At 36.0% G+C, this 25,598-nt stretch overlaps 1 protein-coding gene across 1 annotated transcript in view; it reads left to right on the forward strand.

The window, feature by feature from the left end:
- The first annotated feature begins 1,097 nt into the window (after nucleotides 1-1,097).
- LOC117987012 (lachesin-like) overlaps nucleotides 1,098-25,598 on the forward strand; it is a 35,310-nt gene continuing 10,809 nt past the window's right edge. The window contains exons 1-2 of the mRNA XM_034973971.2: nucleotides 1,098-1,714; nucleotides 21,724-21,821. Coding sequence (XP_034829862.1) covers nucleotides 1,612-1,714; nucleotides 21,724-21,821 — 201 coding nt within the window. The 5' untranslated portion in view covers nucleotides 1,098-1,611. The remainder of the gene's footprint in view (nucleotides 1,715-21,723; nucleotides 21,822-25,598) is intronic.

Here is a 25,598-nt window from a genome sequence, read left to right on the forward strand (position 1 = left end):
GTGTGCTCAGGTCATAGAAGTTACCTAATAAGTATGTGCCCAGTCTTGATAGGTATAGGTGGTGCACCCACACGGCACGCCAGCTTTGTTCGAATGGAATTTCTGAAAATCCTTTTAGTGGGGCTCTACGCTAAACAAGAAAACCTATGTGCAAAATCGCAAGTTTCTAAAACCAGTGATTTAATAAATTTGTAAGTCAGTCCGTCAGTCACTTTATACTTGTAAGAATATACATTTTGATATTCTATTTTTAATTATTCAATAATAAATAGTAAACTTGTATGAATTAGCGACAAATTATTACTAAATATTAATCACAGTTATCACATTATTGTTAAATCGCCCTGTAACTATAAAATTATTAGATGCCAATATATTATGAATGTTTTCCCACGAAATAATAATGTTACATAATCATCATTTCTAGGATTCAAAAGAAAATTATTAGACCATTATTGTTATGGGCCCCACACACGGTCAAGCAAGTTTGTCAAATTTTACGTTTTTTGACGATTTGTTTGATGAGGTCATCAAACACAAGAGCGCGATGCAAATACCATTCAAACAGATCTGTCAAACAGGCTTGTCAAACAAGGCGTCACTTTCAACGCAGAATCCTGAAAGGGATACTGCGCTGAGCATCATAGGCGCTGAGTGATGAGCACCGCGGACAAAGGATTTCTTGCATTAACTTTAGCAATATGTTTAAAAAAAGAGTCGTTGGGTACGAGAATGGTTAAAACAGCGAGATATATTCACACATGAAAATTTACTGAAAGAAATATGGAGCAAAAATGGAACGTTTGTTTGACAAACAGCCGTACATTGTCAAGCATGTTTGACAAAGAGACCGTCAATCAAATTTGCCAAACACGTAGGTTGTTTGACAAGGACGTAGTCACTTACCATCAGGTGAGATTGCAGTCAAGGGCTAACTTGTATCTGAATAAAAAAAATATAAAATAATAAACACATGCTTGACCGTGTGGCGGGGCCTCTTATATTCAGTTCTACGTAATTCAGTATTCCGTACTTCATAAAAGAGAAGGCCTGTCGAAAGGGGAGGTGCTACGGCGCGCGTTGCAACCCCATGCACCATTCTGAATCCAGTAGCTCGGTAGACGCCACACATCGAAGTTGTGTTGCCAGCTGCGGGAAATAGCATAAAACTTTTCACGGCGCTTCGAAGAAGAAACAGATTAAAATTTTACCGCCCTCTTAATCACTGCCTCGCGTGTGTTGAACGCTATCCGATGATGGTTAACGATGTGTTTCGTTCTTTAAAATGTATTCGTCGAAGTGATTTTTATCGTTTTCATGTCGGATGAATTTGTCATTATTTTAATGTTGCGTTTCATGAAAATAATATGTGTGTGCTAAGTGGTACCCAATTAAAATAATACAGTAGAAAAAAGTTTTAGTATCTGCGATGACTTAAAAGACTTTAACAAGTTATGATTTATTCTGATTGGTTTATCATTTTGGCGCCCAATGTAGAGCTTATAGATAGTCAATTTTGTAACTAGGTTCAGACCTGATAGAGGAAAAAATAATATAAGAATATACCTACTTGAACTATAGGTTTAAAAAAAATAAGTGAATGACGTAGAAATGAACTTTGTTTATAAGTTGCAGATTGTTAAAATAAGCAAAATGATTCTAGCTTTATTTATATTGGATTGTTTGTTCGCAAGCAGAATCGACGCTGTTATCCGTAAGTATAACTTAATTTACACAATTATATAATAATAATAACTTATACCTATTTATGTAAACATTTACAAAAATATCTGACTGATCTATCAATCACCTATCATCACCTCATCTATTTTCAAAAATTCCACTCGAGTGAAGCCGGGGTGGGTCAGCTAGTTTACATATAAAAGGATAAACTAACTGACTGTCATATTAACGTACACTGTACAGCCAGTAAACTACCTACTGGGTAAGAGACTTGAAATTTTGCAATATTAAGTATATTGCAAAATTACATTACATTCCAGTACATTTTCTTTATCACGTGGACCCCTATAAGAAAATAATCTCAGAAATTTTGCCTGAGCGAAGCCGCGCGGATCAGCTAGTTACTATTATAAATGGGAAAATGTGTTTGTCAACCCTTTTCACTGCTCGACCGCTGAACACAGATATTTTGAATCCTGGAGACGGACATGATACAAAGAAAAGAGAAGAAAAGTAATGAAAAGAAAAGAAAATGCTTATTTTTGAAAGTTGTACCACACATCACCAGAACCTACCTAAGGGTATAACGCCCCAAAGAGTTCCCACGGAATTGTTACAAGTCCAAAACTCAAGTGGTCAAGCTATGTTCATGGACAAATCACGCTTATTCTTTACACCATTGCGGCGCGATTAAAGGATAAACTAATAAACCAACCAACAAACACTTTCGCATTTATAATATGGATAGTGATAACTATCATACTTCTCTTGAGTTAGCTAATGGCGTTACTTCAAAAGGCTAATGATTTTAAGCTTATTTCGTGGTTTAACGACATATTATATTAATGTATATATAATAGGTACATTGACAAATCAAAACAAAAATTAATCGTGGTATATATTCCCGTTATATACATTAAAGTATGTTCAAAGGCTACTTTAATCATGGTAACCCTGACTCTTAACCATAACCAAATTTTCTAAGGCAACCATAAATCTTTAAAATATTATTCCTTATGCTCCCCGCTCTTAATTGGTATCAAATTCATTGTACTTTTAATTTAGATGAGTGTATTAATATAAGTTCCTAACTTTAAAACGTGGCAACTCTTGAACGGGTTTTCTTAGGCTATCCTACATTTTCTTTTTTAGAGCAAGTTGCTTATATGACGTACTTTATTAACTTTGGAAAGGGATGACGACCCTCATCAGTAAGGCAGACGATGCTGAAAGAGATTTTTGGATTTATTTACAAGTACAAATAATTAATTTGAACCAGTGTCCCTTGTTAAAAAATATAAATGATTTAACTTCGACACGCCTGTCTCATAAAGAAAAATAACGTTATGTAAAATGGTTTCGTGATTCCGTGGCGTTCCTAAACCGATAATACTTTCAGTAGCACTAACTTAGTGGTGAAAGTTCAATGTCAAAACGCATGAGAATATTGTAATAGGATTTTTGTATTTTCATATTTTCCGGGTTCACGAGAATTCGTGTAGGTAATTCTTAAAGGTTTTACATGTAGAAAGCCTTGAATAGGTAGGTATATTTTAGGGTAAACATATCAACATAATATTATACTGAATTTAGCTTTGATGGCTGCATTCAACTCATTCAACATTCAACTAGGTGTTCAAACTTGCAGTATTTTAAAGTTGTTTTTGGTCCAAATATAACCCGTAGTAAAAATAATTGCAACCGATTCTGTTCTGTTCTGATTTTGAACAAACTACTTTCAGGTTTTGCCAGTTTTGCGTATATTAAAACAAACGTTATAACTAAAGTTGGCACATATTGACAGACAAGTTTAAATCGCTGGATTTATACTTGTAGGTTCTCCCTATAACGTACACTTCCATTAAGGATTTTGAGAAGCGGTCGTGCGGGATCCTCAAAAACCTACATCCACGCGACTGAAGTCGTGGGATAAGGCTATATTAATTATTATAGACGGGAAAATTGTGATCTGGCATTTCTGTACAATTTTAGTAGATTTACGTTACTCCGGTGTCACGTTTATTTACATGAAAACTTACCACTCGCAAAGTTTTGGGACCCCAATTAGTAATCCTGTAGATACTTGGTACTTCTTCAATCAGCCTGTTTGCGTCCACTGCTGGACATAGGCCTTCCCAAGAGCACGCCACCACACACGACTCCCTCGCCTTCCTCATCTACCCACTTCCCGCTATCTTCTTAAGGTCCTCAGTCCAGCGGGTTGGAGGACGTCCCGCACTGCGCTTGCTGATACGCGGTCTCCACTCCAGAACACGTCTGCCCCATCGGCCATCGGTTCTGCGGCAGACGTGGCCTGCCCACTGCCACTTCAGCTGGCTAATTCGTTGGGCTATGTCGGTCACTCTGGTTCTCCTACGGATTTCCTCGTTATGGAACGTAACTTAGGTTTACCAGTTAGTAATATGTTTTTTTAGAATTCCAAGTTTTTAAATAGGTAACGGTTTTTAAAAATATGTTGTAGTTGGTGTATTTTTAATGAAGTAGGTACGAAAGCTTTTTAAAATAATAATTACTAACATTTCCAGCGAAACTGGAATATAGCGAAGAGTAACACGCCTGGTTAATAATGACTTTTGAAGCTCTCCGAGAGCTACTTGGCTTACAAAAATGTAGTGCTAGTAGACCAGTTTATATCAAGTTTAATATTTAAAATGAACAGAATATTTTTTACTGTTTTATATTGGATGAAATTTAAAAAAATCTACTCGTGACTTTACAGACGTTGCTCAGGGTTCCGCATTTCCAGATAAAAAACCGGCTAAGTGCGAATCAGGCTCACGCAATGAGGGTTCCGTGCTACAGTCGTATATTTTCGACATTTTGCACGATAATTCAAAAACTATGATGCGTAAAAATAAAATAAAACTGTTTTAGAATGTACAAGTGATGACCTTTCACATGATACCCCACTTGATATAGTCACTACCTTCGAAAGTTGAAAATACTAATTATAAGTTCATGACCACAATTTAATTTTTTTGTGTGATCTAACCCTAAATTAAGTTTTCAGATTTTTCCCCAAATGTCAGCTATAAGATCTACCTTTCTGCCAAATTTCATGATTCTAGGTCAACGGGAAGTACCCTGTAGGTTTCTTGACAGACAGACAGACAGACAACAAAGTGATCCTATAAGGGTTCCGTTTTTCCTTTTGAGGTACGGAACCCTAAAAAGGAACGCATATTATTATTACAAGCCCTCGATTTCGTCAGCGCGGAGTTTTCAATAATCCCGTAGGAACTCTTCTATTTTTCAGGACAAAAGTAGCTTATGTCACTCACTCTCCAGGCCTTCAACTATACCTATGCAAAAATCGCGTTGATCCGTTGCGACATGATTGAAGGAAAAACCAACAAAAACACACTGTAACATGTATAATATCGATGTATGTCTGTCTGCCTGTCTGTATGTTGTGTCTGTTATGACCCGTCAAGAGAATCAAAACCTATTGGAGTACTTCCCGTTTATGACCAATGATAACGCCTAAGTTGGAGCGCGCTTGCCTAGAACCACCCAAGAACCTTGAAACTTAAAAGTATTTATTTAGGTTATATTAAGTTAGTTATTAAAAAGACTTGACTATATTATGTAGTCACTAGCCCTTAGAATAATGCTGCCTTCGACCTGAAATGAAATACGTCGTGCGACGCGCTTCAATTTGAACTTGACATTTGGGTCTCAAAAAAGATTAATTTGTTACAATAAAAGCATAACCAAGCGGCTACCGCGCTAACGCAAAATAAGTGCCAAGGACGAAGATTTATTACTCCAACTTTTTTTTTGGATAAACTTTTACGAGCTGCAATTTTTCACAGCAAGCTGCACTTACCACGTGACATTTATTTTATTGGACTATCAATATATATTTTGGAAAGACCATTAGCTCGCTTTTCTGTGATTCCGGTTTTAAAATAAACACAATATCTGAAAATCCTCAGGATTTATTCAGATTATCGATGTATGAAGCCGGAGGAAGCTCTCGGCCACAATATTATTGTGAAATATTCTCTTTGATATCCAATAATTGTTGTAATGTCATGGCAACTTGGATTAAATGCATGGAAACCATTTTTTACTAATATAAGTAGACAAAAAATATCTCTACATAGTATAAAATGTATATGAACGCGTAGATCTTTTAAACTACGCTACGGATTTTAATGCGGTTTTCACCAACAGATAGAGTGATTTAAGAGGAAGCTTTATAGGTATAGTTTAATTCCCAAAAATTAGAGATCCCTAGAGAAATTGAAATAATGTGAATTAGGTCGGAAAAAGTCCTCTCATTTGAGAGTTTCCGAGGCAATGACATCTCAATGAAACCACATTAGTATCTACATTGCACCCATGCGAAGCTGGGCCGGGTCGCTAGTTAAGGTAGGTATAACTGATAGCAAAGCATGAAGTCTATCTAAGCTTATTCTTCTCAATCTTGCAAAAAAAAATTTAAAATTATTTAAAAACGTACCCTGCCTCCTGAGGAAGTAAAAACCCACCAAATGCGACTCGGAGTCGCACACGAAGGGTTCAGTACCATCGTACAAGAAATAACACTTTTATTTATTTTTTATTTTCATGGCAGTTGATAATGCTAGTTAAACATTATTTCAATCCATAGTTTTCCTCTTCCATCAATGGTACAACCGAACAGTTAAAAAAGTCAGTAAATACCTACATAAAAAGTCACGTGATACAGCTAGTAGTAGTATTTAATTAAAAACTAGATCCTTTTTCACTTTGCAGGCTACATTTGACACCCAATTAATGGTGAATGGTTTACTATTAAGGCTGAACGAACGCAGTTTTTAGTGACAACGCCGGAAATTTTGTAATTTGCTTTTCAATACTTCCAACGACGCGACCGTGTGAACCCTTCACAAAAACATTAAAGCTAGACGCACATTGGCTACTATCACCTGACCATGTCTTTAATTAGCTCCCTCATGTAGAACATAAATCACCACCGGCGGCAATTCCGCTCCCCCGACGATAGACCCTCTCAGAGGTCCATCGTCCAACACTTGAAGCAGTCAAAGACAGCCGTGGCCTGGGGTGCCTACCCTATTAGCAACAGAAAATTTAAAAAATATTTATTCACAACTAGATGATGTGAATAAATATTTAGAAATCCCGTGGGAACTCTTTCGGGATAAAAAGTAGTTAGAGCGACTTACAGACTGACGCACTTTCGCATTTATAATATTGGTAGGTACAGATTATATAGATAGGACTGGATTAGGAACAACCTTACGCGACAGGTCGAGATGTCAATCGGGATATGAGAAGCGGGGGACGCCCCGCACACCCGCACGTCACACACGCTCGTCCGCACTGCGGGGGCTGTGCGGGGCGTTCCCTCCCCGATTGCCATCTCGACCTGTCACGGACAATAATTTCAAACCTCTTTTTACTCTCAGGGGTTGAATTAGATTTTTTTTTCTTAGCGGAAGTTTACATCATCCCAATCCGTCGACTATTTTGAGCTGTGCGTTGATCGATCAGTCAGTCAGTCAGTCAGCCAGCGAATCAGTCACCTTTTCTTATATATATATTTATATATTTTATCTATTCCTCTCTCATAAAATACAAGTACAGAACGCGGCAGAATTTTTTTTATCGACCTTTAGAATGAGATTTCGGCTTTGTAGAGCGTTGTCTCTGTCATTCATACCTATGTGACGTTTTGTCGGTTTCAACGACAGAGACAATGCTCCACAAAACCGCTATCTCTTTCTAAAGGTCGATGTAAATTATTTTCTGCCGCGTACTGTAGATTGCTTATTTGATGGCTTATGTTGTAAAACTAGCGCTCATGAAACTTCCGTTGCTGTCACTGACAAATTGCGAATGCCCGTCCACGGCCCGGCCCCACCATCCAGCAGTCAACGCTAATTGACTGCGCGTCAAATTTAGCCGCCACAATCCAAATAGAGGGGAGTGATTTTAATATAACGTTTCTAATCGCTGCTGTCAGTGGAGCTATTAGTTGCTAATGTGATTCACTATTTCCAGCTATGATAGCCACATTCTGCATTAGTTTACACTATATTACTTACAACAAATAGCGTTAATATATACCTTGTAAGGGTGGTAAATTGGGCGGAATAGAAATATACCCGGATACGGAATAATCTACCACCTTACAAAGATTAGAGGAAAAAAAAAATAATTTTACTTACTTGATCTATCTACCTAGTAAAGAATAGAAGCTAGCCGTCGACTCCCTTGTAATGTATATGAGGTGTTATAAATGAAATTTGCTAGATGTTAGGCAAAATTGTTTTTAATGTAACTTTTACCGGGGTCGCTTAATACATAGTGATGGCTAATAATGCTTAGTTATTCTAGCTTAATGCCAAGACTTAATTTAGATACATTAGAATGCCTTAGGTAGATAGTACATAAAATCTATGTTTTAAATTTAAGATGCCATTGGCATGGAATAGACAATGACACAGTAAAATTCATAAAATTGTTTCAAAATAAAAGCTCAGTAGTAAAGACAGGGTTCTTACTGTACACATACACTAAGAAGGTTCACTAAACTGTTCCAGGATACAAACATTTGCTTACTTGTAGGTGCGAAGACTGCAATGTAGCTGGACGGCATCGGCCAAGATCCAAAACTCAATTTAACTTGATTCTTCACAACCGAAATGTTTCCTTACAAAGATTTTCACCAAGTCTTATCCATAGAAATTAAGTTGCCAACGTGAATGTGCAAAAGAAATAAATACGGAAAACGAAAGCAAAAAAAAAAAAACGGAAAACCGAAAACTAAAAACGGAAACGCAAACGGAAACCCTGCAACAAAGAAAAAACAAGATTATAATTTGTGCTGTGTGAAAATTTCGACACGTGGAATTTTCCCGATCAAACACAACTCACCTATTGAACTCCTGGCCACCAATGGTTTTCAGGAGTCCACCCACAACCCATTATCCTCATTTATTTGGGAAGGTAAAATAACTGGAACTGAAAGGGAAATCATGAAATTAGGATTTTCTCTAACCAAACCGCCATTTTGTCGAATCCACATTACTTGATTTTTCACTCACCATAATTGATGAAACATTGAAATACGTTAGGATGACTAAATTTATAACTATTGTATTTTCCCAGGCGAAGCCATGGGCGAAAAGGAGTGAGATTTTCCTGGAACGAAAAAATTCGTCTTCACATGTTGACTCCAGAAAAATTCTAAATCTCACCAATCGGTGTTGCCAGACGCAACCCGAGTGTGGCCGCTCTCATTTAGTTTGATCATGAAGCCAATTCATTTTTGAATATTTGCGGAACCTAAGGATATATTATAAGAACCGTTTTGTTAATGACTTAACAATAAACAAATGATATTATGGTTTTATTTAATTATTTTGTTTTATTTTTACGACAATTGACAACGAAGCAAACGCCATCTATTGTGGCTCGAATGAACTCTGAACATCGACCCACGCGTAGTTCTGCACCTTGATGCTAGGTGGCACCAACATACTTTGAACAAAATTGATTTTTATTAAAAGCGAAACGCTAGTTAGTAGTTCAAAATTTACAACGTCACAATACTTCCCCTCCTACGAAAAGGTTCAACAGGTTGAACCACGCTGCCCTCAGCGTCATCCAACAACTACTAACAATTTGCCTGAAACAAACAAAAAAAACACAGAAGTTACGCGTGAACGCACATCTACTACTAACAAGGAAAATTGTCTAACAAAATAAATATACTGAAAACAGTGTAAGGTTTTATACATTATACTTAACTACACAACCCTAACTTCTAAAAGAATATATACAAAAAAACTTCATGGTGTCTAAGACACTTGAGTGGAAACATCTTGGCATCATTCTTCAGCTGACTGATAGAATGCGTCTAGGCCTACGGTGGTTCACTCTTTTAAACTACCATCTTAATATTTGTTACTCAACAAATACGGAAAAACTGGTTGTGAACGGGTCCATCTGATATGGCAACCGTTCTCTATCCCATTCGGAAAAATAAAACCGAATCAAAATCGGAATATGAGAAAAAAAAAACGAAATAACTCTCCTAGAAAATAGATCTCGGAACAGAATCGGAAAAATAACAGAAATGATCCATTATCTAGAAGGAAAACGAAAACAAAACACAAAACCCCCCCCTTTTCGTTATCCCCAAAGTACGATATTTGCATTTTTACTTTCTCAACCGGTTGGTCTACCACAAGCATTCCAATCATCACATATTCATCCCTACATACATCCACTACATTCATCCTCAACTGAACCATGGTAATGTAACTGTTAACTCAGAACATCACTACACTCATACAAATTCCTAATTGAATATTGATAACTTAAATATTCAAACAGTTTAGACCAAACTAAGTAATGGCAAATATCTACTTCTTAATATCCTTAATATGCCAAGTGCCTATTGGGTGGTTGTCAGCTACTCTAACTAGTTCATAAACCAAAGGTGACAAAACCTTGACAACCCTGCACTTTTCATACTTAGGTGCCAGCTTAGCTGCGAAAAAATTTGTAGCGTCGCTTTGTGGATAGGTCTTTTTCCACACTATATCCCCAACAGAATAGCTTGCAGACCTACGCCTTAAGTTGTAATGCGTTGCATACTCTGCATGAGCCTGAAACAAATTTCTCCTAACCTGACCAAATATGTCCTCCAAAGATCCAAACTTTCCTGCGTATTCCTCCCTTGGAATTCCGGCCTCGTACTCCTTATCCGTGTCCTTATAGAAGGAACCATTTAAGACCGGTTCTCTAGCGTGGACAAGGAAGAACGGGGAGAATCCAGTGGATTCATTAACCGCACTGTTTATGGCGAACTGGACCTTGTACAGGTTTTCGTCCCAGGACCTGTGGTTATCTTTCACAAAAGCGGCTACAGCAGTCATAACAACCTTATTGTACCTCTCAACAAGGTTAACTTGCGGAGTGTACAGTGGTGTGTAGTGTAATTTCGGAATATTATAACGCTTAATGAGATTACGGAATTCAGATCCTGTAAATTGGGACCCATTGTCCACAATCACAGTCTCTGGAACACTATGGTTCAAAAATACAAAATTCTCTAGCGCTTTAACAACAGCGGCACCTGTGGCACGCCGTAACGGAAACAACATTGTATATTTCGAAAAACAACACGTCACCACAAAAAGAAATGTAAATCCTGATTTAGACCTAGGCAAAGGTCCGACTAAATCAGCCGAAATGACCTGAAAAGGTCTCTCGCAGACTTTAGGCTTCCCAAGCAGACCTGGAGTGGCTGATGTCGTGTGTTTATACGCAGAGCAAGTATCACAATTCTTAACGTACTCAACCACGTCCTTATACATACCACGCCAAAAATATCTGAGGGATAATCTGCGATGAGTTTTGAACACACCAAAATGACCTGCAGTTGCATCTGCATGGTTTTGTTGCATAATTCTAAGGATGTCGTTCTTGTGGACTACCTCTTTCCAGTCGAACTCACTGAGAAGCTGGTATTTACATTTACTGTAACGATATAGTTTATCGTTCAAAATACAAAAATTCGGAAAATTTGCTGGATTGATTTTACAGCCATTAAATGTTTTGTCATACCAGTCATCTACCAAAACTTGTTGACTAGAGTTATCATTACGATCACCAACTACATCTACGTGTATGAGTCTCGACAAGGTATCCGGAACTACATTATCACAACCCTTCCTATGTTCGATAACAAAATTATACTGTGATAATCTACAACCCCATCTGGCGAGTCGTCCTGAGGGATTTTCTAAATTTAAGAACCACTTTAGGGATGCATGGTCTGTGATAATTGTGACTGGCTTGGAACCAAAATAAGCCTGAAATTTCTCCACTGCAAAAATCACAGCTAGAGCCTCGCGTTCCGTCGCGCTGTAATTCCTTTCGTTTTTATTTAGGCTCCTACTGACATACGCAATGGGATGATCGCAACCATCGGTTTCTTGCGTCAGCATACCGCCAACACCATATGCAGAAGCATCACAATGTATTTTGAATGGTTTTTCAAAATTCGGTACCGCAAGAACAGGTGCGGTTACCAACGCATTCTTCAATGTATTAAATGCTACCTCTGCCTGTTTCGCTCCACTCAAATTTAGGTGCGTTCTTTCCTTTACTCGTTAGTCTATTGAGTGGTGCAGCGATGGTTGAAAAATTCCTAATAAAGCGCCTGTACCAAGAACAAGTGCCTAGGAAAATCTTTACCTCCTGTGCAGTTTTTGGGGTCGGAAAGTTCAAAACTGCGGCAACTTTTCCAGGATCTGTGCGTAAACCAAATTCATCCACTATATACCCTAAATATTTCAAAGAGTTTCTAAAAAAATTACATTTATCAAAATTTATGGATAGTTGAGCCATTTTTAGTTTATCCAGAACTCTGTTTAATAAAATTAAATGGGTTTCAAAATCAGCAGAACAAATAACAATATCATCTATATAACAAAATACTATTCCATTTTCAATATCACTACAAAAATTTTGATTAAATAACTGGTCCATTAACCTCTGCTGTCGTGCTGGTGCACCGCATAGGCCAAACGGCATGACTTTAAATTTGAATAACCCTCTACCAGGAACTGTAAAACTGGTTTTTTCCTGAGAGTCGTTAGCTAATGGAATTTGCCAGAAACTTGAACTTAAATCAATCGATGATAAAAACCTTGCCTCTTTCAAACTATCTAGAATTTGTGGAATGTACGGTATTGAGTATGAATCCCCCTTTGTCACTGAATTTAATTTCCTGCAATCTAGGCAAAATCTCCAGTCTCCATTTGCCTTTTTCACTAAAATTGCTGGGTTATTCCAAGGGCTTTCACTCGGAGTAACTACGTCCATTTCCAGCATCCTATCTAACTCTTTACTTAAAGCTTCCTTCTTTTCGGGAGAAAGTGGATATTGTTTTATTTTTATTGGCAAGGCATCACCGGTGTCAATAACATGTTCAATTAATTTTGTTCTACCCAATCCTATTTTCTCTGAAGAAATATCTAAAAATTTATTTACTACAGACTGGGCTAATTCTTTCTGTTGAGATGATAAGTTTTCAAAAGAAGTGATGGTATGAATTTGTTCATTATCAATCGCACAAATATTGTAAAATTGAGAAGGTGCCTTAATTAATTCTAAATTATCAAAAATGCCAGGGGCTAACTGAAATGTTTTCCAAAAGTCACAGCCAAAAATAACATCCGCTATTATAGAGGGTACTACAAAAAATTTTATTATGTGAGTTACGGAATTATAAGTAATCGGAATAAACATATAACCCATGCAATCAAGTTTGTCTCCATTTGCCACTGAAAATGTGGTATCAATACTGCTATGCAATTTATAACCGAATCTCAAAAAAACCTTGTGCGCCTGGTTACCCAAAATTGACGCGCAAGCACCGGAATCTAGTAAACCTGTAATCTCAAAACCGTCAACAAAAACCTTTAAATATGGCCTAAAGTCTCGTTTATCCACTGAATACAGAACTGTGTCAGGTAAAAGGGATGTTTTGTTGTTAATGACCAAGTTCTTTACTTGTGTCTCTGCACAGTTCTTACTAATTAGTTTTTTGAATTTTTGTCCGGAGCGGGTTTACTAATCGCCTTTTTACTACAACTTGGACATGTCTTTACTGTAAAGTTCTGACGTCCACACGAAAAACATCTAATAAATTTCGGAACTGTCCTGCAAAATTTAAAGGAATGGTTACCCTTGCCGCACTTGTAACATAGTTGTTTATTTGTTTTCGTAAATCAGTGCCTTTACTTGTATCAACCTTAGGTGCAGGTGTGACTGAAAGTGTGTTTATCTGTTTTGTCACTTGTTTGTAAGCAAACTCTGAACTTAAAGTTGCCTTACTGTTAGTAGGCTCAGAAAATAAGGCGGAACGCTGCCTCGCAGCCTCTAGTTTGCGACACTTTTCCTTCAACATTGCGACAGACTTAATGTCAACAAGAGCTAATTGTTCTGAGTAAAAAGGGCGAATATTATGTAATAAAATTTGTAACTTTTGTTCTTCGGAAAGTGGTGTTGACAACCTTGAAAACATGCCAAACATTACAGCGAAATAGATAGACACAGGTTCTTCAGAGCCTTGTGTTCTTGCTCGAATTTCACCTAGCAACCTGTAGTCATAATCTACTGCATCAAATTCCTCTAAAAATAAAGTTTTCAATTCTGACCAAGACGAAACTTGACATTTGTTGCCTCTGTACCATAACAATGCTCGGCCTGTAAAAAGATGAAATGCAGAAACAAATAATTTTCCATCTGAAACGCCATAAGATCTTTTATATTCCTCAACGCGTTCGATGAAACTGCGCGGATCACCCTGTCCGTTGAAATTTAACTTCCACTTGGCAACATTTTTATCACCAGTGCAGTCAACGGCGGTACTCTCGGAATCCAGTGATTCGTCGTGAGACGACTCATTGTCAGCATCTAATCTGGAAATCAAACTCTGCAACTTTGTATGTAATTCACTCTTCCTACTTATTAAGCTGAGTTCGGAACACTGTATTCTCAAAATTCTAAAGTACAAATGTGAAGCTAAAGCTTTAGACCTACAGAGGGCATGTCTATCTTTAGTGTCAGAACACTTTTTTAATAAATCTTCTAAGTCTTGAAGTTTTTTAGTAATAACCCCTAACTCACTTTCAGAAGTGAAATCCGTCTCTAAAATTGATTCAGAAGGAATTTCCTGAATTAATTGTTTTAACTGTTTCTTTAAACCTAGCACTGTAGGTGCTGGAGTTTCGGAACGAATGGATACCTCATAACACAATTCGTCCTTCAAAAGTGAATGAAACTGGGCAAAAGTCTGTTCCATTGTGTTAAGTCAAAACACATTTAACAAAATATCGAGCTTGTGTAACTGTCTATGTTTAGCCTTATACCAATTGGTTAAACACAAACACAAAAGAAGTTATTTAAACTATTAAATATACACAAGCAAAATACACAACAAAACAATATTCTTAAGTCTATCCTAACCTATTTTATCAATTATGTTCCTATTCCAAAATATTGTTAATAATACAAGCACATATTATTACTATAGTAAACAAAATATAACAAAATAAACTTCCCAAAATTGAATAAATGATTGTAAGGTGCAGTATCACCTTTATGAGTACACAGTGTGTTACAACCTTTACAATTACAAAAGTAAACAGGCAGCAAAGTTGCAATGAACTCTGACTAGCATATTATCTTTCAAAAAAAAACAAAGAGATTGTGCAATGGTTTGATGACTGTTACTTTACACTTTTAACACATAACCTAAAATACAACAAAATCTGTTTCTAATGTCACTTTAAACTACCAGCATTCACTTAAACTTAACATGTTTTGTGTGTGAAGTAGCTTTTATCATAACCTTAACACAGCTCTAAACAAAATTTCAACAAAATAATGAAGTATCAAGTCACTGAAAAAAAAATTGTTCATAACTTCATACTTGAACTTAATGTAATCTCTGAATATAGTTTATATATTTAGTTTCACAAGTTGTAACTCTTAGTATTTATAAATGTATGTGTGTAACTAGTTAACAGCACATAGCGTTTCAAAACTTTAATTATACTAAGTTACCGGAATTTTCAAACATAAGATGTACTTACTATTGAAAGCAATACCCAACAACAACTCAGTTAAGCAATGTTTATTACTAAACTGAAGGCAAACATTCACTTATACACCTCCAAGGTAAGTCAAATAACATAATTGAACGGCATAAGCACCATTTATAATGTGTTAATTAAATAAGAAAAAACCAATGTTGGACTATACTCAGAAAATTACTTAACCTATCAGACAAAATTTCTAACTATTAGTTATTATTTAGTTAGTTAACCATAAAAACAGCTTAGTGCTCTTTGCAATGTGTCACTACTTAGAAAATTGTACAATCAGCGGAGTACATTTCATAAAATTCACAAAATTTCTCAAAATATACTGAAATAACTATATAAAAAAAACGTTCGGGCGCCATTTGTAAGGGTGGTAAATTGGGCGGAATAGAAATATACCCGGATACGGAATAATCTACCACCTTACAAAGATTAGAGGAAAAAAAAAATAATTTTACTTACTTGATCTATCTACCTAGTAAAGAATAGAAGCTAGCCGTCGACTCCCTTGTAATGTATATGAGGTGTTATAAATGAAATTTGCTAGATGTTAGGCAAAATTGTTTTTAATGTAACTTTTACCGGGGTCGCTTAATACATAGTGATGGCTAATAATGCTTAGTTATTCTAGCTTAATGCCAAGACTTAATTTAGATACATTAGAATGCCTTAGGTAGATAGTACATAAAATCTATGTTTTAAATTTAAGATGCCATTGGCATGGAATAGACAATGACACAGTAAAATTCATAAAATTGTTTCAAAATAAAAGCTCAGTAGTAAAGACAGGGTTCTTACTGTACACATACACTAAGAAGGTTCACTAAACTGTTCCAGGATACAAACATTTGCTTACTTGTAGGTGCGAAGACTGCAATGTAGCTGGACGGCATCGGCCAAGATCCAAAACTCAATTTAACTTGATTCTTCACAACCGAAATGTTTCCTTACAAAGATTTTCACCAAGTCTTATCCATAGAAATTAAGTTGCCAACGTGAATGTGCAAAAGAAATAAATACGGAAAACGAAAGCAAAAAAAAAAAAACGGAAAACCGAAAACTAAAAACGGAAACGCAAACGGAAACCCTGCAACAAAGAAAAAACAAGATTATAATTTGTGCTGTGTGAAAATTTCGACACGTGGAATTTTCCCGATCAAACACAACTCACCTATTGAACTCCTGGCCACCAATGGTTTTCAGGAGTCCACCCACAACCCATTATCCTCATTTATTTGGGAAGGTAAAATAACTGGAACTGAAAGGGAAATCATGAAATTAGGATTTTCTCTAACCAAACCGCCATTTTGTCGAATCCACATTACTTGATTTTTCACTCACCATAATTGATGAAACATTGAAATACGTTAGGATGACTAAATTTATAACTATTGTATTTTCCCAGGCGAAGCCATGGGCGAAAAGGAGTGAGATTTTCCTGGAACGAAAAAATTCGTCTTCACATGTTGACTCCAGAAAAATTCTAAATCTCACCAATCGGTGTTGCCAGACGCAACCCGAGTGTGGCCGCTCTCATTTAGTTTGATCATGAAGCCAATTCATTTTTGAATATTTGCGGAACCTAAGGATATATTATAAGAACCGTTTTGTTAATGACTTAACAATAAACAAATGATATTATGGTTTTATTTAATTATTTTGTTTTATTTTTACGACAATTGACAACGAAGCAAACGCCATCTATTGTGGCTCGAATGAACTCTGAACATCGACCCACGCGTAGTTCTGCACCTTGATGCTAGGTGGCACCAACATACTTTGAACAAAATTGATTTTTATTAAAAGCGAAACGCTAGTTAGTAGTTCAAAATTTACAACGTCACAACCTACATTAGACGGCATTGTCACCATCAGAGATGACCACCAAAGATGTCATGGCAAAACAATGGCTGATATTAAAAGCAGACTTCAATAAATAAATAAAAAACATTTTTTTTATTTTTATTCATTTTATTTTAATGGTCACTGACAAATCAGTAATCAGATCTTTGACTTTCAATCCATCCCCTGAGCTATCGAGCTACATATTACGTCTTCAAAAGAGACCTTTTGAATAAATATTAAGGTAAGGTGACATTCTCAGTCACCGAAATATTTCGTGTTACAGGGTAACATTTATGGAGAATTTTTTATTAAAGTAAACTTTTGCTTATTTCGGGCTGGTTTTGTTTTTTCTCTCGTGTGTCGCTTTTTATATGTATAGGTACCTACTTATTATGATTGAAATTACCAATTACCTTAAAATTATTACTTAATATATGTGCTTAATATGGATATGTTGGCTTAATTCTGTATTTGAAACGTCTATCCCATCTTCAAACTAATACATTATTTCATTTCATTTCATTTCAAATAATAGGTAGGAATTAATTATTTCTGATTTATTTAATTTACAGTGCTACGTTCATAAATGGAAATATTTATATGAACGTAGGATGAATTAAATAAATAATAAGTCAATTCATAAGGTTTATAGTACCTATCATGATTTTTGATATGAGACATAAAATTATATTAATTGTAAATTATTATCACTCTCAGAGACGACGTCAAAAATTCGGAGTTTCAAAGAGAAATACTTGAGAAATTTCATGGCGAAACAAAGTTATTTCAATAATTTAAATCACCTCGTCAAGCACTTCAAATAGCTTTTCAATAGGGCATTTCAAGGGCATGTTTTGAGGAAAATTGAACGATTGCTGGGTTCGAAACTTACATCGTAAAAAAATATTTATAGAAAGCCAAGAGGGGTAGCCCCTAGATCTTGTTCACATGGCACTAATGACAGCTTCAATAAAAATTTCATAGATGTCTCTTGAATATTTCGCACAGGTAGTCACGAAAGAGACAAAATAATACCTATATCTATATGATCTATGCTTTAATGTTTAGGTCGTGTCAATCAATGACATAGATGAAGAGTAAGAGCTAGCGTGCACTGCAATTTTCCTTACGTTTCTTCCCCAAAAAATCTGTGAACTATAATAGAAGTAATTATTTATTTTGCATCCGATTTAAATTTAAAAATTTAAAGCATATATATGATATAGACATAGGTATTATTTTTCGTCTTGTGGTGGTAATATATTCAGCGCCATCTATGAAAATTTTCTGGAAACCTCCTCATTAGGTAGTAAAAATTATGATTAAATGAAGTAATATATTATAGGTCAATGGATTAAATGGGTCCCACTAGCAGTGGAGTAGGACCAAAGCTGCCAGTGGTCGTGGCTCCAGAGTAGGGAGATTCCTCACCTAACCACCTTTGCCTTTTATATACTTAATTTTATTATTTAGTTTAGTTAGTATATTTAAGTAATAAATACTTACTGAATAAATGACTTAGTGCATTCCGTTTCATAAAAATATACCAGCAGCCAGCAGGTATTTAGAAAGAGAACTGGAATAACCTCCGCAATAATTGAAGAGTAATATCAAGCACTCGAAGTGCCGGCTAAGCTAGAAGCAGTAATTATGTCACCCCTATCGCGCCGGGCGGGCTATGTTGGGGCAAACACGACGGTCCCTCCATTCAATACGTCAAGCTATAGTTACCAAATAGGACGTACTCTAATGCACTCCGCTTTACAAATATAATCTGAGCACATTCTGAGCACTGTCAGTGAAGGAAAGCTACCTACTTTTGAAAATGGATCTAGGTATTTCATAGTGACTCGTTACTTGACTTGTTGTTAAGGATTTATTTTTATTCAGATGCAAGTTAGCCCTTGACTGCAATATCACTTGGTGGTAAGCGAGCATGCACTCCGATGGACGAGCTTACCTAGAAAGATTATGACAGTATTTTATTAAACCCTGGCCATATTCCTAACTGGTTTCTAGATGGCTTCGTACCGGAATGAAAAATCGCTTGGCGGCACGGCTTTGCTGTAGCCAGACCAGACTAGGTTTGTTTCTAGTCAGACCAGACTAGAGTTGTCTCTAGTCTGGTCTGGCTAGTCAACAAATCATAAATTTCCCTTTAAATTTAAAGGTAGTGATAATATGGGTAGTGATGCCAAGGGTACGTTTTGAAAATGTCTTTTGGTGTTTGGATTTCCACTATTACATTGCTCGGCGTCTCTAGTGGTAAGCTTAGGTATTTTAATGTAATACGAGGTGAGGTCAGGAAGTTAAAGGTGTGAAGAAAATTGTGTCAATTTTCTCGTACGTGAGGTAATCGTCTACGCCAATAAGTATCTACTATCTTATCGATGTCGTTGTAGGTTGTATAGGTTGATACTTACCTATCTTGATTACAGTATAGAACTATAGCTAATTCATTTTCTTTTTCACAATAGGCATAGTACGCGAAAGGTCGAAATGGCAATCGGGGAGGGAACACCCCGAATACCCGCACAGGCCCCGTGCTGATCCAGTGCGGGCAAGCGCGGGTGACGTGCGGGTGTGCGGGGCGTCCCCCCGCCTCATAATCCGATTGCCATCTCGACCTGTTGCAGACTATACCTACTTTGAGAGACATAAACAAAACATTTATAGATTCACTTAGTTTTCTGTATGTCTGTTTTCTTAATGATTAATCATTAAATTTAATAATTTCATAGTAAAATTCTTTATGCTTCTAAAATCTAATTGTAAGCAATAACAAAAGATTGGGTAGACAGAGCCGTGTCGCCTCTATGGAGAGCACGCTGCCAATAAGAGAGATTGTTCATTACCTTACAATTCGTTAAACTTTCCAACAAAAGCGCCTGATGTCGATTTCAGCTTGTTACCTAATTCTACACTTTTCTGAGAAAAAGGGTCTCTAAGGATGGAAGAAGAACCATTCTATTATTTAGTTTTAAAATTATCGAACTATTAGAGAGAGCCAGCGCGTGCCAGACTTCCTTATTTTATAAAAGCTGAAAGTATCTTTGCAACACAGAGAGGAACGATCAGCGACTATGAAGTTTGGATCATGGTGGCTTTGGGAGATAACAGATAATAAATATTTAAAAAATCTTACGTCAAAGTACTTACCTATATAAAGTGTAATCAGTACCCTTATTAGGTCCCCTATTTTAAATGAAAAAGTGTGTTTGTTTGTTGGTTTGTCCTTCAATCACGTCGCAACGGTGCAACGCATTGACATGATTTTTTGCATGGATATAGATAAAGACTTGTAAAGTGACATACCCTAATTTTTATCTCGGAAAATCAAAGAGTTCCCACGGGATTTTTAAAAACTTATGACTTGGTCCCACGCAGACGAAGTCGCGGGCATCAGCTAGTTTTTTTATATTTCCTTCCGAATAGTATTAGAAATAACGTCGTGCATTGCCAGACACTAATAAGGTGGCAACCCCCTACCAGACACCCTTAAAGTCTAAAAAAATAGACTTTATATTCTGACGTAAGATTTTTACACCTTTATTACCTGCTATCTCCCAAAGCCACCATGATCTAAACTTCATAGTAGCTGATCGTTCCTCGATGAGTTAGGGAAAATACGCAGAGAAACTTTCAATATTTATAAAATAACGAAGGCCTGGCACGCGCTGGCTCTTAGTCCATAATATTATTATTGCTTCATAATTAAACTTTCTCTAATCTATTAAAACTATTCTATATTGTTTGTTGAATATTACTAGGTTTATTTAGGCATAGCTGTAATGTTTTATCTGGCATTTAAATCAACCCATCTCACGTGGGACGTAAGGGGTTACTTCGAACTACCCTCGAACCTATTGTTTGCAAAGTTAAGGATAATAAACAATGAAGTAAAAACAAATCAATGTTAACGGTACGGGTTATACAAACTAAGAGTTAATGTACAGAATTAATTCGCTTGTTAATGAAGCCAACAATTTGGGAACGAGATATACATTTTAATGGGTTTGTGAATAGCGACTATACCTATTATTGCTCTTTAAGATGAATAATTGTTAATTTTTAAAGGGTTGTTAGTGTTTTGGACATTGATTTTAATTTCCCGTTTTCATTGGCTCCTTATGTTATGTTGGTTTGGTATATAGGTATTGGCAATCGGGGTATGAGGCGGGGGGACGCTCGCCCGCATCGGGTTAGCGCGGGGGCTGTGCAGGTGGTGCGCGGCGTTCCCTCCCCGATTGCAATTTCAACCTGTCGCGTACTATAGGTACATTGTAGAGATAACCTAGTACTAGTAAACATGAAAAATCTCAAGTTCCCATGACCCAGCGAATTTATGATCTGACAGAGGCCAGTTCAGGTAGATATTACAGTACGCGGCCGAAAGTAATGTACATCGGCCTTTCTGTCGCGTACTGTACCACTTATGTCAGTTTAGGTTGAGATGTAAAATATTAATAGCGAATAATTTATCGTATTTTACTGTTATGTATTCTTCATATTTTATTAATGAAAAGTATTCTTGCAGACGAGCCCGGGTTCAGCGGTCCTATAGAAAATGTTACGGCGGCCCTAGGACGTGAAGCGATTTTAGCATGTACTGTCCACAACCTGTCTACATACAAGGTAAGCACATAATAATCGCATATGAATATAAATATAAATATAAATATAAATATAAATATAAATATAAATATAAATATAAATATAAATATAAATATAAATATAAATATAAATATAAATATAAATATAAATATAAATATAAATATAAATATAAATATAAATATAAATATAAATATAAATATAAATATAAATATAAATATAAATATAAATATAAATATAAATATAAATATAAATATAAATATAAATATAAATATAAATATAAATATAAATATAAATATAAATATAAATATAAATATAAATATGTTAAGTTTAAGCCACTAATGGATTACACTATAAGGAACATTTTGACTTTTTTCTTCTCTTACAAACGTATTAATTATAATACAATATAACCAGTTTATTATATGGGGGCAGTGACTATTCAATAAAACTCCTTCATTGTAAAAACTTTAATATTCAATACTTTTTTCAATAAAATTTCTATTTTATTGAACCTGGTCGAAGTCACCAATAGATGACAGCCCAAAAAACTAAACTGAGAAACGCAGAATAGATGACACCCCGTGGCACTAATAGATGACACACATTTGTTATTATATTAATTGAATAAAAACACATTTATGCATTGCCAGACACTTAATATCATGTCAACCCCCTGCCAGTCACCCTTAAAATTTAATAAATAGTTAAATTTTAAGGGTGTCTGGCAGGAGGCTAATACTGTTTTGAAGAAAATGTAAAAAAATTAGACTTATACATTGACGTAAGATTTTTTTTACACCATTATTACCTGTTAGCTCCCAAAGCCACCATGACCCATACAAACATCTAAAAAAGATTCCAATACGCAGAGAAACTTTCAGCTTTTATAAAATAACGAAGGTCTGGCACGCGCTGGCTCTTAACGTAACGAAATTCGAGTTTCATACTCCATTATAAGCAGCAAATCTTTTTATATGTACCTTTCGATGAAATAGAACGAGTAGATAAGTAGGTTTTCAACTTAGATTAAATCTGTTCTCTAAGAATAATGCAAACTCTGATTAAAACTTAAGAAAATATGATTTTGCTTGTGAAATTCACTGCTGCACCCGTTCTTAAATAAAGCATACATAGAAGCCGGAAGCTTATTCATCAAAGCCAAACAAAATTTGGCCTAAGTCTCTTTAATTTAAGGACTATTTTGCGTTGAAAGTTCTTCTCGTGCTTTAAAGTGGCTGATCGTAGAGGCTTGGCAGGAGCTACAAAGTTGTGGCCCGCTCAATAAAAGTTGATAAGTACATACGTGTTGTTCGCGTCTTAACTTGCTTCTCAAACAAGCAAGCTTAGGCAGTGTATTGCATATTGAACAAGACCGATATTGAATATTGAAAATCACTGGGATCCTTTTTTTTAAATATATTTGTTTGTTTGTTCTTCAATCACGCCGCAACTGAACAAAGACGGGATTTTTTGCATGGACTAAAGATAAAATTTAAAAAAACTAACATAGGCTAATTTTTATTCCTAAAATTCAAAGAGCTACCACGAGATTAAAAAAAACCTCAAATCCACGCTGACGAAGTCGCAAGCATCAGTAGACCGTATATCTATGTAGGTATGTCTAGTTTTATTGTTTATTTGTGTATCAATCAAGATAAAATCACTGGATCAGTTAGAATGAATTTGGAAAATCGACAATAAGTACTGTTTTCATTGATCAAAATTGGTTTACTAAATCTCGAGATACCTACAACTTGATGAGTTTTCCATGGGAAAGGCTTACCGGAACTGAAAGACTTACCGAAAAATAACGCGTCAAATTGTAAGCAGTAACTATCTATGTTACGGTTCACAATCTTTCGATAGTTTACATTCTCGCAAGATAGATTATACTCTAATGGTATAATTACATTTTTACGGTAAAATATAATAATATAATATATGAAGTGCTTTAAAATTTATTTTGAATAGTTTCTACTTTCAATAATTATATTGAAAGTAGAATGTTACAGCGAAGTGGATGTTATGTGCATACAATACTTGATGCTTTGACAACTTCAAACCAAGTACTACTTAAGAACTACGTGTTGTTAAAGCAACAGAGTTACTTAATGTATGTTGATATTATTTAGTTTAAGTTAAGTTTAAGCGTTAGTCTATAAATTATTAAAAAACCATAACCATAATTTTGACTAAGCAGATAACATAATAATTTATTTGTACTAGGCTAAAAGCTCCTGAACAATTTAAAAAACCAAACCCAATAAGACCTCTAGTAATTTAACGCACATATTCAAGAAAAGCCGAGCGGTCACTAAGCAGTGGATCACATTGTATAAATTTATACAGAACTGTTTATCTAAAAGGTGACTGACTGACTGACTGACTGACTGACTGATCTATCAACGTACAGCTCAAACTACTGGACGGATCGGGTTGAAATTTGGCATGCAGATAGCTACTATGACGTAGGCATCCGCTAAGAAAGGATTTCTGAAAATTCAACCCCTAAGGGGGTAAAACAGGGGTTTGAAATTTGTGTAGTCCACGCGGACGAAGTCGCGAGCATAAGCTAGTCTAAATATATAAAAGGAACAGGTATCTGACTGACTGACTGACTGAATGACTGATCTATCAACGCACAGCTCAAACTACTGGACGGATCGGGCTGAAATTTGGCATGCAGATAGCTACTATGACGTAGGCATTCGCTAAGAAAGGATTTTTGAAAATTCAACCCCTAAGGGGGTGAAATAGGGGTTTGAAATTTATGTAGTCCACGCGAACGAAGTCGCGATCACAAGTTAACCTCATATAATTATATCATTAGCATGCCTGTCGTAGAGGCACGATGGCCATTGGAGCTGGAAAGTCCTTGAGTCGAGACCGTGTAGGTACAAGCAAGCATAGTGTGGCACAATGGATTGACGATATAAAGAGGCTGGCGGGAAGGGGCTGGATGAGGAAGGCTGACGACCGGGTGTGGTGGCACTCTTTAGGGAAGGCCTATGTCCAGTGGCGTGCAACTCATAGAGGCATAAAAGCGCTGTTTACCCAAGAAATAGTTAACTCGGTTGAAATTGCTCAATGCTCATTATCCTTTGACTTGCTTACCTAACGACTGCTTACCCTGGCATTAAACCCTATGAACGCCACTGCCTATGTCCAACAGTGGACATCCACAGGCTGATGATGATGATGAATATATGATATGTCATTGCGTTTGTGCACACTAAATAACTCGACACAATATATTCTTATCTATATTATTTCAACAGTTCGATTTCTACATTAGTGCGTGGCGTGTATATGCATTCATATGCAGCAAGGAAAAATTCCTGGTAGGTACATTATGAAATGAATGCAACACCTATACGTTCAATTTCGAATAAAGGTAGGTGTACCTTTGTTCGAAATGTAAACGCAGTCACTGGCGTTAGTTTATGAAATTTAATAATAATATAGGTATGCATTTTATGATAATGTTAATGGCTTTTATTTAGACATTTATCATGGAAGGAAAACGTGCAACGGAAATCCGCGCGCCTTGGAAAAAATTCAAGCCATGTAGTGTATGCGACGGCCACCCCTCATACATCATGGCGCGTGGTTACATTTTTAATGTTTATTTGGGACAATATAGTGCCGCGGATTATGTTTTATGTACCGAAATGGGATACCACTACACGCCCGTGCTATTGATCACTACTTACCTACTTATTTATTTAACTTTAATTTTTATTTATATAAACATCTCTATTGCTTAATACTATGACAAGGAATAAAAAATCCATACTA

The sequence above is a fragment of the Maniola hyperantus genome, chromosome 12, assembly GCF_902806685.2.
Source record: "Maniola hyperantus chromosome 12, iAphHyp1.2, whole genome shotgun sequence".
Classification (NCBI taxonomy): domain Eukaryota; kingdom Metazoa; phylum Arthropoda; class Insecta; order Lepidoptera; family Nymphalidae; genus Maniola; species Maniola hyperantus.